The 14,709-nt window shown below is 57.8% G+C and overlaps 1 protein-coding gene across 1 annotated transcript in view; it reads right to left on the bottom strand.

The window, feature by feature from the left end:
- Positions 1 to 13,910, bottom strand: part of CHD6 (chromodomain helicase DNA binding protein 6) — a gene marked incomplete at its 5' end in the record, with an annotated part of 83,613 nt that extends 69,703 nt beyond the window's left edge. The window contains 2 exon segments of the mRNA XM_084271339.1: positions 13,795 to 13,846; positions 13,848 to 13,910. Of these exon segments, the coding sequence (XP_084127465.1) occupies positions 13,795 to 13,846; positions 13,848 to 13,910 (115 nt within the window).
- Positions 13,911 to 14,709: the final 799 nt, after the last annotated feature.

Raw genomic sequence — 14,709 nt, forward strand, 5'->3', positions numbered from 1 at the left:
CACCTGGGGAAAATAAGTACCGGCCATTCTTACCAAGAGGTTTGCTGCACTGCCCTACTACTCCTGCCCTAATCACTAGAACTACGGAGTAGCAGATGACAGCCCAGGACTGATGAGCTCTGGCAGGCTCTCCAGGCAAGCTTAAGCAGAGGTCCCCAGGGCCTGGCAGGACCTGCCTCCAGAGCACTCTCCACCCTCAGTAGCTTTACTGTCGGTAAGACAGACAGCAAGCCCAAGGACAACCAAGCATGGCCCAGGCACCAGACAGCCACCCTCCCTACCTGATGCATCCACACCGCAGGTAAGCAGCAGGAGAGGACCCGCTGGTCCGGCTGGGACAGCCCGAGAGCAGAACTCAGAGCCTGCACCGTCCTTCATCCGCCTGGCTCGACCAACACCCTTCTCCAAGGTACCAAACAGCAGAGACAGACACATCCGCAGTCCCCTGGTGCTGTTTGGTTCTCGCTACCTTATCAATTCCTGTTTCCAGGCAGGGCTGCCTGCACAGACACGTCTCAGCCAGCAGAGCTACCAGAGCTTGAAGCCTGAGTATCTGTGGTGCAATCCAGAGGGACTCAGGGCAACTACATTCCTGTGGGCTGCACAGAGAAGGGGCTCTGCAGACACGCCGCCCCGCCACCCGATTTAGAGAGATGCCCCGCTCCCTCCGGGAGATCCGGGCAGGGGAGAGGAGCACAGAGGAGACAGCTGCCTGCAAAACGCTGAAGGGGCAGAGCTAGGGGAGGGGGAAGGAGAAACATCGCACAAGAGCGACACTTGGCTCCCTGGCTCCTCCCAACCAGCTCTCAGCAAGCTGAACCGGGGAGGGCTGCGTGGCCCAGCAAAGCCTCCTCCGCTGGGCAAGCAGCAACCAGCCGGCGGCTCCTCCACCACACGCTCAGTCACCCGAGAGCTCCTCTGTGGGGGATACTCTTTGAAAGGAGGTACCCAGCCCCCGTCAGAAGGTCTGCAGGCTTTCAGGCGAGCCCAGCCTGCTGCAGCAGGATTTGTTTATGTGTCTGCAGCTGCTCCGCGCGTTCGCCATGGGAATCCAGGCTGAAAGTCCAGGCGCGCCGAGCGGAGCAGCGGGCTGTGTGCGCAGCCCCGCAGCCCGCAGAGCATGCGGGGCCCGGCAGGCACCAGTGCTGCAGGGCCACCAGCCCAGCCTGGAAACAGGCCTGCCCAAGCGCTCAGCCGCATTCCCAGCCCTCCGCAGTGCCTCCCCCACATCCTGCCTCCAGCCCTCCGCTGGGGGTAGAGAATGCAAATCTCGGGTTGTAATTTTTCCAAGTTAAAAATAACCCAGGAGTTTAGGAGGAGAGGGAGGCAGCAGCAGCGAGGCAGGGGGCTGGGGAGCCTGGGAGCTCGCTGCGAGGCAGCCATGGCATAGATTTTCCCTTCCCAAGCAGCGGCTGGAGAGGCAGCCCCCCAGCTCTGCACACACAGCTACGGAAAGCAAGACCCCATCAGCATCCCTACTGCAGAGACGTTGGTGAGCAGCCAACAGAGCTGCCCTGGCGCTCCCTCCCTGCTCCCGACAGGAAGGGGGCACAGGCCTGCTCCCCTCAGCGGGACACGCAGCAGGATGAAGGATGCCAGGGGAGAGAGGGGTATATAAAGAGGTCAGAACAGTTTAAAGTCAGGGAGGAAGCACCTCTCAGGGAGGGGGGCTGCACGTGGCCAGGGTGGGCCAGGCAGAGCATCACACCAGCAGCCAGCTCCAGGGGACTCTCAGCCCTGCTCCATGCAATTTTCTGTCCTTAAAATGTTTTACTCTTTAGGTAATAAAAGGGGAGGGGGGGGTGCATGTAATTAACTGTGTTCCCTGCTGTGAGATCTGCTGCTAAGGACACCACAGTGCAAGCGCCAATCCTGACAGCCAAACCGTGCAGAGCCTTCCCAGCACACCCAACTCCACCACACCACGGAGGAACAGGCAATCAGATTTTGACAGGCAGGCAAGAAATAGCCAAAGCCTCCTTGCCACATGCCCCATAGGACAAGGAATACAGTGATGCTGCACAGCATTTCCCCTCCCAAAAGCCTACTCAGCACCAGTGCTCCTGTTCCTGACCCCCCCCCAGGTAAGCTCAGCCCCAAACGCCAGGTTTGTTGGAGACCCAGAGGGACACCTGGGACAGTGCCACTGCCTGTGCACAGAGGATGCCCTGCTGGCACCCAGCAAGCAAAACAGCATACGCAGGCTGGATGCAGCCCCCGGTAACACGGCTTCAGTCAGCTGCACTTCATGACTCTCACGACAAGATCATGTGGCAAAACCAGCAATAGCTCCTTTCTGGAGAGTTTTCAAACACAGCTCCTAACCCAAGACCATAACCACAATGACCTTCAGCCGTAACTTCAAAGCTGCACAGTGCCCCAGGGCTGAGAACTGAGGGCTGGCTTACACTCCAGCAAGCACAGCAGCAAGCAGGGACCAAGAGCACAAGCAGAGAGGGAGCCACAGAACGGTGGGCACAGCTTGGGTTTCATTCTGTTAAGGCACATCACAGAATGCAAAGCCGTGCCTGGCCAGCGCCCACAAAGACATGGCACTCCAGCTAAAGAGAGGAAAACCAGGTCTGAGCTCCCCATAAAATGTATTTCTCTCATCACCTCCACAGACAGCTCAAAAGGAGGGGATGCACTGCTCCCACGGGGCACTGGGGGTTGGCAGGTGCCTGTCCGCAGGGTGGGGATGCACCGGGTGTTAGCTGCACCCCCTTCCCCACACCACCCCCCTGGTGCCCTGGTGTGCAGGAGCTGCCAGGAACAAGACAGGTTTCTCAAGCCTACATCTGTTGTCTTCTGATCAGCAGGCCAAGAGCCTCTCTCCAAACAGTTGCTCATTAGCCCCAGGCGGTGGATTTTAATCCTTAACATCAGCAAGGCGAAAACCAGAAGAAAAATGAAACAAATCTCTACAGTTCAGTCCCTGTGCAGGCAAGGAGGGAGAAGGGAGGCTGGCACCCAGCTGGCACCCAGCAGGCTGAGCTCCCAGGGGTGGCAGGGCCATGGCCACCCTTGGCAGTGCCGAGGGCGAGGGTGTGCGTGTGAACAGGGCTGCAGCACCCCACCAGCACGACTCACGTGCCCCGTCAGGAGCATCACCAGCTCCAGCTCCTGCCACATCACACAGCCCATCGCACTGATGTGGCATTTTCCAGACCTCTGCTCCCCATGAGGCACAAGCACACTCTGGTGTGTGACATTTGACCCAAGCCACCCACAACCCACAGCTGCCCTGCCTGCCAAATCTTAACAAGCCATTTCTCTGTCATCAGCGCCAACTTCTCCTTCCACCTATTCACCAGCCCCAGCATGCTGACCAGCAAGCCAACAAGCAAGGACAGGGACAGCCCAGGGGACAGACAGCACCAGTAGCAGCTTCTCCCATCACACTCCCAGCACTCCATTTTCTACTTTTAAGTAAAAACACAGTATTACCAACCTGCTGCAGGAGATTCCCGAGCTGCACAGGCCAAGAAAGCCTCTGCCAGACACCAACTTCCAGAGCTTCCCGCACAGCTCTCCTACCCCTCTGGCACTCTGCTGCAGGCAGGACACAGACAGCTAGCTCAGAGCCTCTCTCCTCACTTGCTGGGACCCACAACCTCACTCCTCAATGGCAGTTTAGCTGGAGGACCAGCTTGCTGGCAAATAAGAGGACACCCAGTGGGCAACTCCTCTTCCTCAGCCTGGGCCTGCAGACCCAGCCTGTTCCTCCACAAGGCAGAGGGGAGCATGTGCTACAGCTGCCAAAGAGACTGTGCAAAGCCTTGGGTCAGAGTAACAGCACAAGCCTGGCTGTGTTTTATAAGGAAATGGGCAAGAGAGCTCTGAGGACACACTCCTGGTGCTGGAAGCAAGCTCTCCTCTCTGAAGTGCCTGGCAGTTACCCTGGGGCAGAGATGGGATCAAGGGCACACATCCTACCAGCTTCTGGGACCAGTGGTCATGAGGAGCCAGGCTTCCCAGTAGTACCAGTAAAGCCCTTTCCAAATCACTGGGTCTGTGGAAGCACAGAGGTTGTTGCCAGCTGCTTCAGAGGCTTCTTGCAACCAGACAAACCACCCAGCTGCTCCCCAGCTATCCAAAGGCATACAGAGGTTTCAGTGGAAACCAGCATCCTGCACATCTTCCTGATGCCTTTGAATTTCTCCTGCACAAGCACTCAGAACTTCACTTAGCTGCCCAAGTCTCTCCTCAAGGTCACCAGCCCTGTAGAGATGCCACCAGGCACAGCATTTAGCCCACAGCACCTTTATTACTACGAAAGGTGTACAAAAGCCAGCTCAACCAGTAGACCTTGACAGCTGGCTAATTCAAAGAACCCTTTATTAAGGTTACTGCTTGAGAGCCACACACCAAAGAGCTCTGAACTCAAGCTATCCCAAGGCAGACAGCCAAAACCCGAGATGGCATTCCTGAAAGCACAGACCTTCCCCTCTTGCTGTTGTTAATATCCTGCACAGTAAACTCAAGCTGTCAGAAAACAGCTTTGCCACATTGCAGACAGCTCCTCAAAGGCAATCAGAGCCCTTTGTGCCTCTATTTTCCAACTGTAGAATGGGGATAAAAATCAGCCTTCACAGCAGGGGTGTGGAGAGGATGATCAAGCATTTGCAACACACCTCAAGACTTGCCTGTAGACACACACAAAGGGCACCTTCCTGCCAGCCTCCCCCTTCTCCATCCCGTGAACAGTCCATGGGAACATGCCTGCAGAACACATCCAAGCCAGGATGAAACGAGTCCAAACCACCAGCAGCCAGGCCACAAGAGCACAGTCAGCATTTTAAGCATTTCCTGGGTCTCCCAAGCAGGATGGACACCACTCTTAGCCAAAGGCCTTGCCTGTGTATGGGTGGCAGAGCGGGAAGGGGTGTACAGTGCAAGGAGCAAGCTCAGGGCCAGCCTTGCTGTGGCCACCATGGACACATCTCACGCCACAGTTCCTGAGCACAGGCACTGAAGGCTGATACAAGCTCACAGCTTAGTGGGTGATGGGCGAGCTTTGGGCACTGCCATCCTGGTTCTCAGGTTCTCAAGAACCCAGGCAACAAAGGAAGCTTCACTTGATCTGTGCTCTCACACAGTGAGGGTTGGAGGGGAAGCAGAAGGGACCTCCAGGAGCAAAAGGACGTTTTCCTACAGTGCTCACTCCCCAAGTACAGGATGTGCCCAGCACCAGCTTGCAGAGGTCACCTACTTGATGCTGCCCTATGGAAGAGGAGCTCCTTCACACACTGCAACTCAGGCCACCCCACCCCAGCAAGGGGCAGAATGGCTGGCTGGCCAGACCCCTGCCCCATGTCAGTGCCAGGCAGTGGGGTAGCCATGCTGTTCCCCAGCACCCAGGAAGGCAACATCCCAAACAACTGCAGCCTGAGAGTTTACCATACGCTGTGGTGAGGTCCCACAGCTCACAGTTCTGCCTGTACATCCTATGAGAAACTAGCAAACCTTGGCCCAAAATAGCAACAGACAGAAGTGTGCAGTTCTCCAGGCCTGAGAACCTGCATACTGAAGCGTAAAACCTGCTTCCTGAGCGTCTAAAGAACAGGCAGAGTGTAACAAACTCTCCTGATGCAACACAGAGCAAGCACACTCTCCACAATTGGCACTGCTACCCCACAATCCTCAGGTCCACATCCCCACCTGCACCTCCACATCCCCACCTGCACCTCCACATCCCCACCTGCACCTCCACTTCAGAGGCTCTGCCCTGCAAGAACTGTGATCCCTGACATTTACCTCCACAGCTTCCAGTTTATTTTGAGTTTAACTCTCTGGGTTACAAGTTCTCCACAATCTCAGCTGAAGCTGCTTTGAAGAACAGTCTCCAGAGTTCAGATGCTACCTGTAAGGATGCAGTCCCTCTCAATCAGCTCAAAGCTTCCATGCATTTGTATCTTTTACCAGAAACATCCCAAGAAACACTCCAGCATGGGAGGGAAAGAGAAGTGCCAAAAAAGTTCATTGATTCCTCACACGCGAACGCTTGGAGATCAGCAACATCAGGTTGGGTTCCCTCCTCAGCTACAGGCAAGCCTTTAACACACTCAGGTAGCCTTTTAAGCAGAGAGTACACCCCAAGCCCTGCCCAGGCATGCTGCAAGTAACATGTTACCAAAAGCCCCAGCTCAGGGAGCAGCGGGGAGAGGGGCCGCACACCCCTCCTGCCAGCGCCCAAGCTGCACTCACCGTTGTTGATGGCAAAGCACCTTCTTTGCAGAGTCCCTTTTCTAAGCAGAGCTGAGCCCCCCATGCAGACCAGGACCCTTCAGAGCACACAGGCAGAGTGGCTGCAGGCTGCTCCTACAGTCAAGGTGTGTACATTCAGGGCACAGACACAGAGGACACCTGCCACATCCAGGACCCTTCTGGCCAAGCAGAACCACCTGCACAGGGTCAGCCAGACAGAGGGCAAGCACGTGGCATCAGCTCCACCCCACCACCAAGAGAATCCTATCCCAGCTTGCCTGACAGGCCCACAGGGATCAGTCTCCTCAGACATGCAGCAACATGAAGGCCAGGCAAGCAAACTCTGGACACAAAAGCAGAGCACAGGTCCCACAGACCCATGTCCTAGCCCACTCCTACTGCAATTACCCATGAGAAGTCCATGCCAACTCGGCCTCCTCATGTCCCTCCACACCTAGATACACCACTCATTTTCTGACCCCTTCCTTCAGCAGACGTCTCTGGAGGAAGCAGTGTGCATCAGGAGCCAGAACTCCACTGCTGATGCGTGTCAGGCATCTCCCTCTCCCAGCCCAGGGAGGCAGAAGGAGCAGGAGGCAGAACTGGCTCCCAATAAGGGTTCAGGAGCACTGCCCAGAACTAACACCACGCTCTGCTCGGCAGAGCAGCCAGCAGAGAGCCTGTCTAGAAACCAAAGAGCATCTGCAGATAACCACACCTCCCCCAACAGTGCATTAGGGCCCCATCAGATGTGGGCACAGCGGTGCCTATTCACACACGGCCTGCAGCATCGAAGCTGGATACAGAGCCAGGAGAGGCTACTGTCCTTGAAACTACAACTACTAAAGCTTCACAGAGCCTGCGCCCACGCTGACCCACTCCCTCCTCTGCCTTCTGGATCCAGGTCCTCACTCTCAAAGCACAACGTGGGACTGGCCCAACTCCCAACACAGCGATGTTATTCTGAGACCGAAATTCTCACCCTCCGGAGCAAGGAGGTGGAGCAGTCATTGTGAGCGGCCCACAAATCTGTAACCACTTCTCTGAAGAAATCAGGGTAACCACAAACCTCAGCACCTTCACAGTAAGCACAAGGCTTGCTTCAGCCAGCCTCCCCACAACATCACCGCACGGAGAACAAACAGAGCACAGTCTCTGCTGTCTGCGGCGGAGGAGAGAAACCTGCCTTTATGTATGCACCACAGTGCATGCCGGGAACAGCTCAGATACCCTGGTGAGGGGCACCCTACGGGGACTGAGAAAGATCACTGAGAAACAGGGCTTTGCTTGCCCTAAAGCAACAAGCAGAGAAGCATACAAATAAGAGCGATCCGCTGCGCCTTCCCACACCCCACTGCTCTCCTCCCCAGGCTGCGCGAGCAGAGGGTACAGCAAGGATGCACCATGCACATATATAGAAGTCATTAGGAGAGAGCAGCGCTCTCGCCTCTGATCCTCAATTAACAGGCACCCAACGCTCCGGCTTCGCTCCATCTGAAGCATGTTTTGGTTCACCCAGGGCAGAGGAAACATTCGGGGTTAAAGGTGAGACCTAGAGGACTCAAGGCTCACACAGAAATAGCACCTTTCACAGCACATCTGTAGCCAAGCACCAATGTTTATTCTTGTATCTGGGACTAGCTTTAATTCTGCCTCGATGCACATATATAATGAGGCATTAATGGTTCTTAAAGAACCTATACATCCAAAAAGTGAGAGTCCCCCGTAACTTTGCATCTCCCCTTTCCTGCCTGGAGCACACCAGCCTGTTGCCAATGCTGGAATTCACCTTCAAAGAGACCAGGAGCCCAAGCCAAAGCACAACATGAAAAATCAGAAAGCACCTAAACCAACCTAGTTACCTAATTCCCCTCATGGCTTCCGAACTGTAAGGACTGCATGTTTTGCTGAGGGAAACCTAACGATGTCCACACAACAAACATCTATTTCTAGTGCAACAGAGGGACCAAAATTCTCAGCAGTGGCTGTGAACCTGCAGAGGTTGCTAGCTAAAGTCCTTCAATTAGCTAAGTCCCGTTTCTGCCTTCAAAGGCATGCAAATGAGATACCTCCAGGAGGAGAAGGCGGGGGTCTTGACTCCTGGGGAGTTTTAGAGCTCCTCTCCCCCATGCCCTGCACAGCCAGCTGCGCTCCCCACACAGGCTATCGGCCTGCAGACCCTCCCGCCTTCCCACCTTTGTTCCTGCAGCCCAGGAGCTCTTGTGCAATTCAGACACACGCTTTAGGATCACATAAGACACTGAACAGAAAAGCTTTGCCCCTCCACTGCCCACCTGTCCACCCCTTGCAGGAACACACACGTCAGTAGGGCTGTGCAGCTCCCCTGACCCAGTTCACAGGGCTGGGGTAACACCAGCCTGACCCAGATATTCTCTCGTTTTACTCAAGTGCAAAGCAGGGCTCCATAGATCCTACATGCCCATGGAAACATTTAGGAAACACAAGTACCCTCTGCAAATTGACACTGCCAAGCTTAGATTTCTCTGCTTTTGGCACAGCCACCCCAAAAGGAAGCAATGAGGTACCTGCATTTCAACCCAAGCTTCCGAAACAACTGAGCCAAACACCAGAAAGAGCCAGACAAGAGTCAGGAAGCTTCACCAGAACAGATCTAAATTGAATTACAATCAAATTAACAAAAATTATTTTGCTAAAACGTCTCACACCTAAAAACATCCCAAACCAACCAACCAGGTCATACCACCTCCACCAGCGCAACGTCAGGGCTGCACAAAGTTAGGAAAGGCAGGATTGCAGAAGATACTCTGAACCTCCTAGGAGAGTTGTTAACTATCAGGCTGCTACTGAGAGCATCCCCCCCAGAGCTGGAAAATGTGACGTGCACCCCACAGCCAAGCCAACACCTCGTCACCGCGGCAGCGCCCGCGTTTCTCCAGCCGTACCCAACGCACCTCTGCAAGCACATGGAAAACAAAGAGGGATCAGGACTCTGTTCCCACACTTCTCACATTCTTTTTTCTGGACTGAGAGTGTTAGCTCCTGGCAGAGCAGGATTTATACTCACTACAGGCTGGGAGTCCCCCAGAGGCTGCAGCCTGCGGTATGGAACAGCATGTGTCCCTCACCCTCCAGGCAGCACCTCCTCCAGAAAGGATGGGGTCAAGCACTCCCCTCACCTCCTTGGTGCCACCACAACCAAAGCCCCCAGCTCCCCTCTGATCAGTGGGCCCCTACACCCAGGCACAGAGCTCTTCCAGCTTTTAGCAGACTTCCCAAGAGGCTGAGTGTGCTCTAGCCTTCTCCAGAGCACAGCCACAACCTTTCCCCAGATATCTGTCAGGGACCTGCCTCAAAGATGAAAGCCTGGCCACAGCATCCCAGGTATTTCCTACTTCTCAGGCTGACTGGACACATCCAACGTAACAATGCTAAAAATTAATAGCCACATATTGGCAGATTGCTAGGCTGCATCCCAGATTTTCCCATATAAGGGAAAGTTGAAGGCATTGTCCTATCACACGGAAAACATATTGCACCAGCCTGAGGTATTAGAAAGCAAAATCAGAGCCTCCTCGTGCCACAGGCTGACACCCCCAGCACCAGGTTTTGACCCATTTGCCTGCAGTTTGGTCAGCTTTCCTCAGCTCTTACTTCCAGCCAGGGCTCGTGCTGGAGATGGCTGGAGGCTGGCTGGGACAGGCACTGCCCAGCACAGCGTGCTGCCACGCAGGGGCCCTGCACTTTTTCGGAGGGTTCTGGTCCCATGGCCACCATGCTGGTGCTGTGGGCACTGCCCCTGCCCCCTGAAAGAAGTGGTAACTGTTTTCACAGGGGTTTAAGCTGCTGTGAACCCACCTGACAGCCCTGCACTGTCACCAACACTGTATGGCAAATGTTCCTGCTCAGCCACATGCAGACCCTGACCACCTCCCCTCCCCTTTCCAGAGCTGGTTGGCCCCACCAGCAGCTCTGTCTCCACTTCACAAACTGGGACAAAGCCACCAACACCAGAGGCCAACTCTACTGTCCCAAACAGGAACGTGGGGATGAGAGAGGAGAAATGCTTTCAGTGCTACATACAGGAGCAATGGAAGTGATCTGTCCCTGGGGGTGTTCAAGGCCAGGTTGGATGTGGCCCTGGGCAGCCTTGTGTAGCTCCAGGCCTGGAGGTTGGTGGCCCTGCCTGTGGCAGGGGGGTTGGAGCTCTGTGATCCTTGGGGTCCCTTCCAACCCAGACCATTCTATGATCCCCCCTCAGCTCCCCTGAAGCCCAGTAAGACATCTCCATCCACTACTCTGCTTGCCAGTGTCTCCAGGACAATTCCAGAGAAGCCTCCCTATGCACACCAGTTTCCCAGAACCAAGAGACCAGGTTTACATTCTTGCACCAAGGGCCAACTCGTCATGCAAGGCTGATGAACGCCCTCCCCTCCTTCTCAAGGGCAAGATTCTCCTGCACACCAACATGCAGGATACTGGTCCTTATCTCTGCGAACCTGAGACAGGCCAGGACACTGCAGCTTCATGCAAAAAACAAGGGACTGCTCTGGCACCCGAGCTCCTGCTGCCTCACAGAAGCAAGTTCAGCTCCCTGTGCAAACCCCTCTTGAACTAACACAAACCATTAAGGTGAAACACTTTCTATCATCCACCTGTAAAAGTTTGTATCTTTGGAAAGCTCTTCAGAAAGTGGTAAAGATCTCTCAAGGAAGCCTAAATCTTATAAATTATTGGGATTACACTTTGGGGAAGGGGAGTAGGGGGGAGAAGGTAAAGGTTTGCTTCCTGTTACAGAGATATGGTAAAAAGCAGTCAGGAAAACAAGACATTCCTCTGAGAGCATCCTCTACCAAGTCATTAGAAATCAGCAGACCCCAAAAATGCCTGAGCACTGAAGACCAGCAGCTCAGAGTCCCCCCTCTCCTAACACCAACCACAGGACAACAGAGGGAGAGGTAAAGGCATACACCAAACCAGAGAGCAGCACTCTGAACAAGGGAATGAGGGACCCTGAAAGCACCTTCTGCAAGTGATGTGCAGTGTTCCCACCCCACAGGCACGGACAAACAGACAGCACAAGAGCTGCCTCCTTTCACAGACTCACAGCAGCTAGTTTAATGTCTCTATAGGGCTCGTGACAAGGGGCTGTGAGTGCCTTCCCAGCCACAGGGCAGCCAATGTTACTGCCTGAGGGAGCCAGACAACAGGCAGAAGGGACCAGCCACAGCTACAGGACGGGCTTCAGGCTGATCGTGGTTTCTTTTCACTTCTGTGAAGTTTTTCTCAAGACCTCTCAGTGACTTTGGCTTTTATCTGAAGAATAACACCACACACTCCTCATACTGCTGCACAAGGTCCACGCAGACACTGCCAGGATGCAACCCTACCAGCATCCTGCCTTACAGCCTGAAGCACTTGATGGGGCAACACTCAAGCCAGCTTCACCCCACTGCCACTGCGCTCTTCCCATCCCTGCAGTGAAGGGCTATCAGCAGCCTGTCCAACGCTCCTGAGGACCTGCAAGCAGAGGCAGCTGTACCAACTCGGGGACAATGGGCAGAATTAACTTTCCAAAAGCAAACAGACAGCAACATTGAGCTTTGTAGTGGAAGAGGAATCGATTTTCCAGCGAGCGAGCGGGAAGGAACCCAGTGGCAGCCCTGAACAAAACCAACCCAGTTGGAGGCCAGAAGCCCTGAGAGAAACAACCTATTTACTCCAGGAAGAATTTACTCCCAGAGCAAAAATATGCTGTTATTGCCTCATACTTCAACAGCTGGACCAAAACAACAATTCCTCTGCAAAGCAGCACAGCAGAGCTCCCGCGTGAGCCAGGTAAACAAAGCACATGGGGAGCTAAGGCAGCACCTATACCTGTGCCATCCCCCTAAAAGGGCACAAAAGCAACACTTCACAGAGGGGAAAATACTCACTGAGCTCAGCATTCCCTCTCTTCTGGCAACACTCTAATCCCAGTGACTCCCCACCACTGAAAATGATAAAGGCAGCACCAGCTGCCAAGTATCTGTGACCCTGCAAGTGGAAGGGTGAGGGACAAGCATCTACCAAATGCAACCACACCTGTGTGCCCAGGAGCAGCCCCCTGCCAGGAGAGCAGTGACTAGAGGGATGCTGGAGACACCTGCACAGACCTACGGGACACTTTGCACAACCAACCATCCCCACCCCCTCTGGGCTCATTCTCCAAGCCCAAAAGGATTTGTTGCACTTCCCAAGCAGGAGGTAAACAGCTAAACAGCCTGAGCTCTTGGCTAAAGGCATCCCCACTCACTTAAGAAAGAAACCAAGTGCTTTTCATAGCAAAATTACTGAAAAGCTCTACAACATCAGAGGCCAGCAGCTGACCCAGCAGAACGGGCTCCGGGTGTGCCGGGGCTCCCCGAGCAGCCTCTGCGGTCCCCAACTTTACTGGGAGTTCATTGTAGTTGTGAGGAAAGAATCGATCAACGGCAAAACCCATTAGCTGCTGGGGGCCGGGTGTGCACAGCACACAGCCACACGGGCAGGGGGGATTCCTGATTCCTCATCTTCCCGTGCTCTGTCTACGCACATCCCCCCTCGCCCGGCTTTCCCCTGCGAACCTCCCCGGGGAGGCTGACCCCCGCCCGCCAAAGCCCCCGGGCCCAGCGGGGGAGCATCCCACCCCCGCCGGTACGGCGGGCTCCGGGGGGGGGATGGCTGCAGCGCCAACGAGACGCGGCTCCGACGTGACTGCGATGCCCGTCGCTGCTGTGACATGGCTGCAATGTCACCACAGACCCGCGGCTGCTCCGCGCAGGGGGGGAGAAGCGGGACGGATCCGCCGGTCCCCGCAGCGAGACCCCCACCCCCCTCCTCTCCCCTCCCCTCCGCCCCGGATGCCCTTGCCGGGCAGCGGGGAAACCCGTGGCCCGGGGCCTCCAGGCTGCCCAGGGACCTGCTTCGCCCCCGCCCGCGAAGTTTAAAGCCTCAATTATCGATTTTCTGGAGCGCTGCGGCCGGAACGGCAGCGGGGAGCCGCGCTGCGCCCCGCCGCCAGCCCCCGGCACCCCGCATCCCGCCCGCCGCTGCGGCCGCGCAGCTCGCTGCGGGGCCGGGGGCCTCGCCCCCCCCCACCTCACCCACCCACCCCTCCCCTTCCCAGCCGGGAGGAGCCTCCTCCGCGCAGCGCCGGGGGTTGTGGGGAGCCCGCCCCGCCTCCGCCCCCGGCCCCCCGCACGCCCCGGGGCCGCCGCAGCTGCCGGGCCCCGAGCTGCCGGCCCGACCTTCCCCGCGCCCGGCGGGCTGGGGGCGAGCGGTAGGTAGGGCCGGAGAGGGGGTCCGCAGCCCCCCCCCCCCCCCGGTCCCACGGAGCGGGGCAGGGCGGCGGGGTGGACGTCGTCGCCGCCGCCGCCGCCCCCCCCCCCCCCCCCCCCCCCCCCCCGCGGCCGGAGCCATGACAGGGCCGGCGGGCGCCCCGGCCCCACCGCCCGCCCCGCGGCCCGCGCCGGCCGAGTTCATTCATAGCGCCGCCCCAGCGCGGCCCCGCCGCCGCCCCCCCGCCCCGCCGCCGCCACCCCCGGCCGCGCCGGGCGGGGGAACCCAAAAGTTCGGGGCAGAACTTACCTAAAATGGCTCCTCGTCCGCCCAAATACAAACAGCTATTATTTGGTGAAGTTTAGCCCAGCACCCTTGCAAGGACACCCTAACCTCGCCCGGGCACGCCCCCGCCCCGCGCCCATTGGCTGCCCGCCGCCGCGCGCCGCCGCCCATTGGCCGCCCGGCCCGTCAGCTGCACGGCGCCCGCGCCAAGCTTGGCTGCAGCGCGCCCGCCGCTCGCTCCATTGTGCTCCTGTTTGCGCCGATGAGAGCGCGGCGGCGATTGGCCGCGCCGCCGCCCCCGCGCGCCGGCCCCCCGCCCCTCGCCGCCGCTCTCGTTCCCCGGATGTGAACCGAGCCCCCCCCCCCCCCCCCCCCCCTCCCACCCTCCCTCCCTCCCTCCCCCGGGCCGCGGCCTGGCTGGGCCTGCGCGGCCGCCGTCCGGCGCCGGGCCCGCTGGGCGGGGCGCGCGCCTCGCGTCGCCTCAGGCCTCGACAGGCGCGAAGGCGCCCGGGGCGGCCCCGCGGGGCGCGGCCGGAGCAGCGGCGGCGGCTTCGACAGCCGGGCGGCCGGCGCGGAGGGGCAGCGGCGGCCCGGGGGCCGGCTCAGGGCGCGGGCGGCTGTCCGGGGCGGGCCTCGGCAGGGCCCGACCGGGCCGGGCTGTCGTTGGAATTCCTCCCGGCCGGGCCTCGGGGCCTGTCCGCGGTCGCGCAGCGGTGCGGGGCTTGGCACGGCGGCCGCAGGCCCTCCTTCAGCTTGGCACCGCTGCGCCCTGGCCTCGGGGCCCGGCGGCCTCGGGGCCTGTCTTCCCCGCTGGGAAGGGCAGCGGGCGGGCAGAGGCGCTCCGGCCTCCAGTCTGCACAGAGAGGCTCCGGACAAGTTAGCTGGGCAGCAAAAGGAAGCTTCGCTGGAGCTGGTTACCTCTGCAGGGGCTGATGGACC

Source organism: Gallinula chloropus (genome assembly GCF_964237585.1).
Source record: "Gallinula chloropus genome assembly, chromosome: 16".
Lineage (NCBI taxonomy): Eukaryota > Metazoa > Chordata > Aves > Gruiformes > Rallidae > Gallinula > Gallinula chloropus.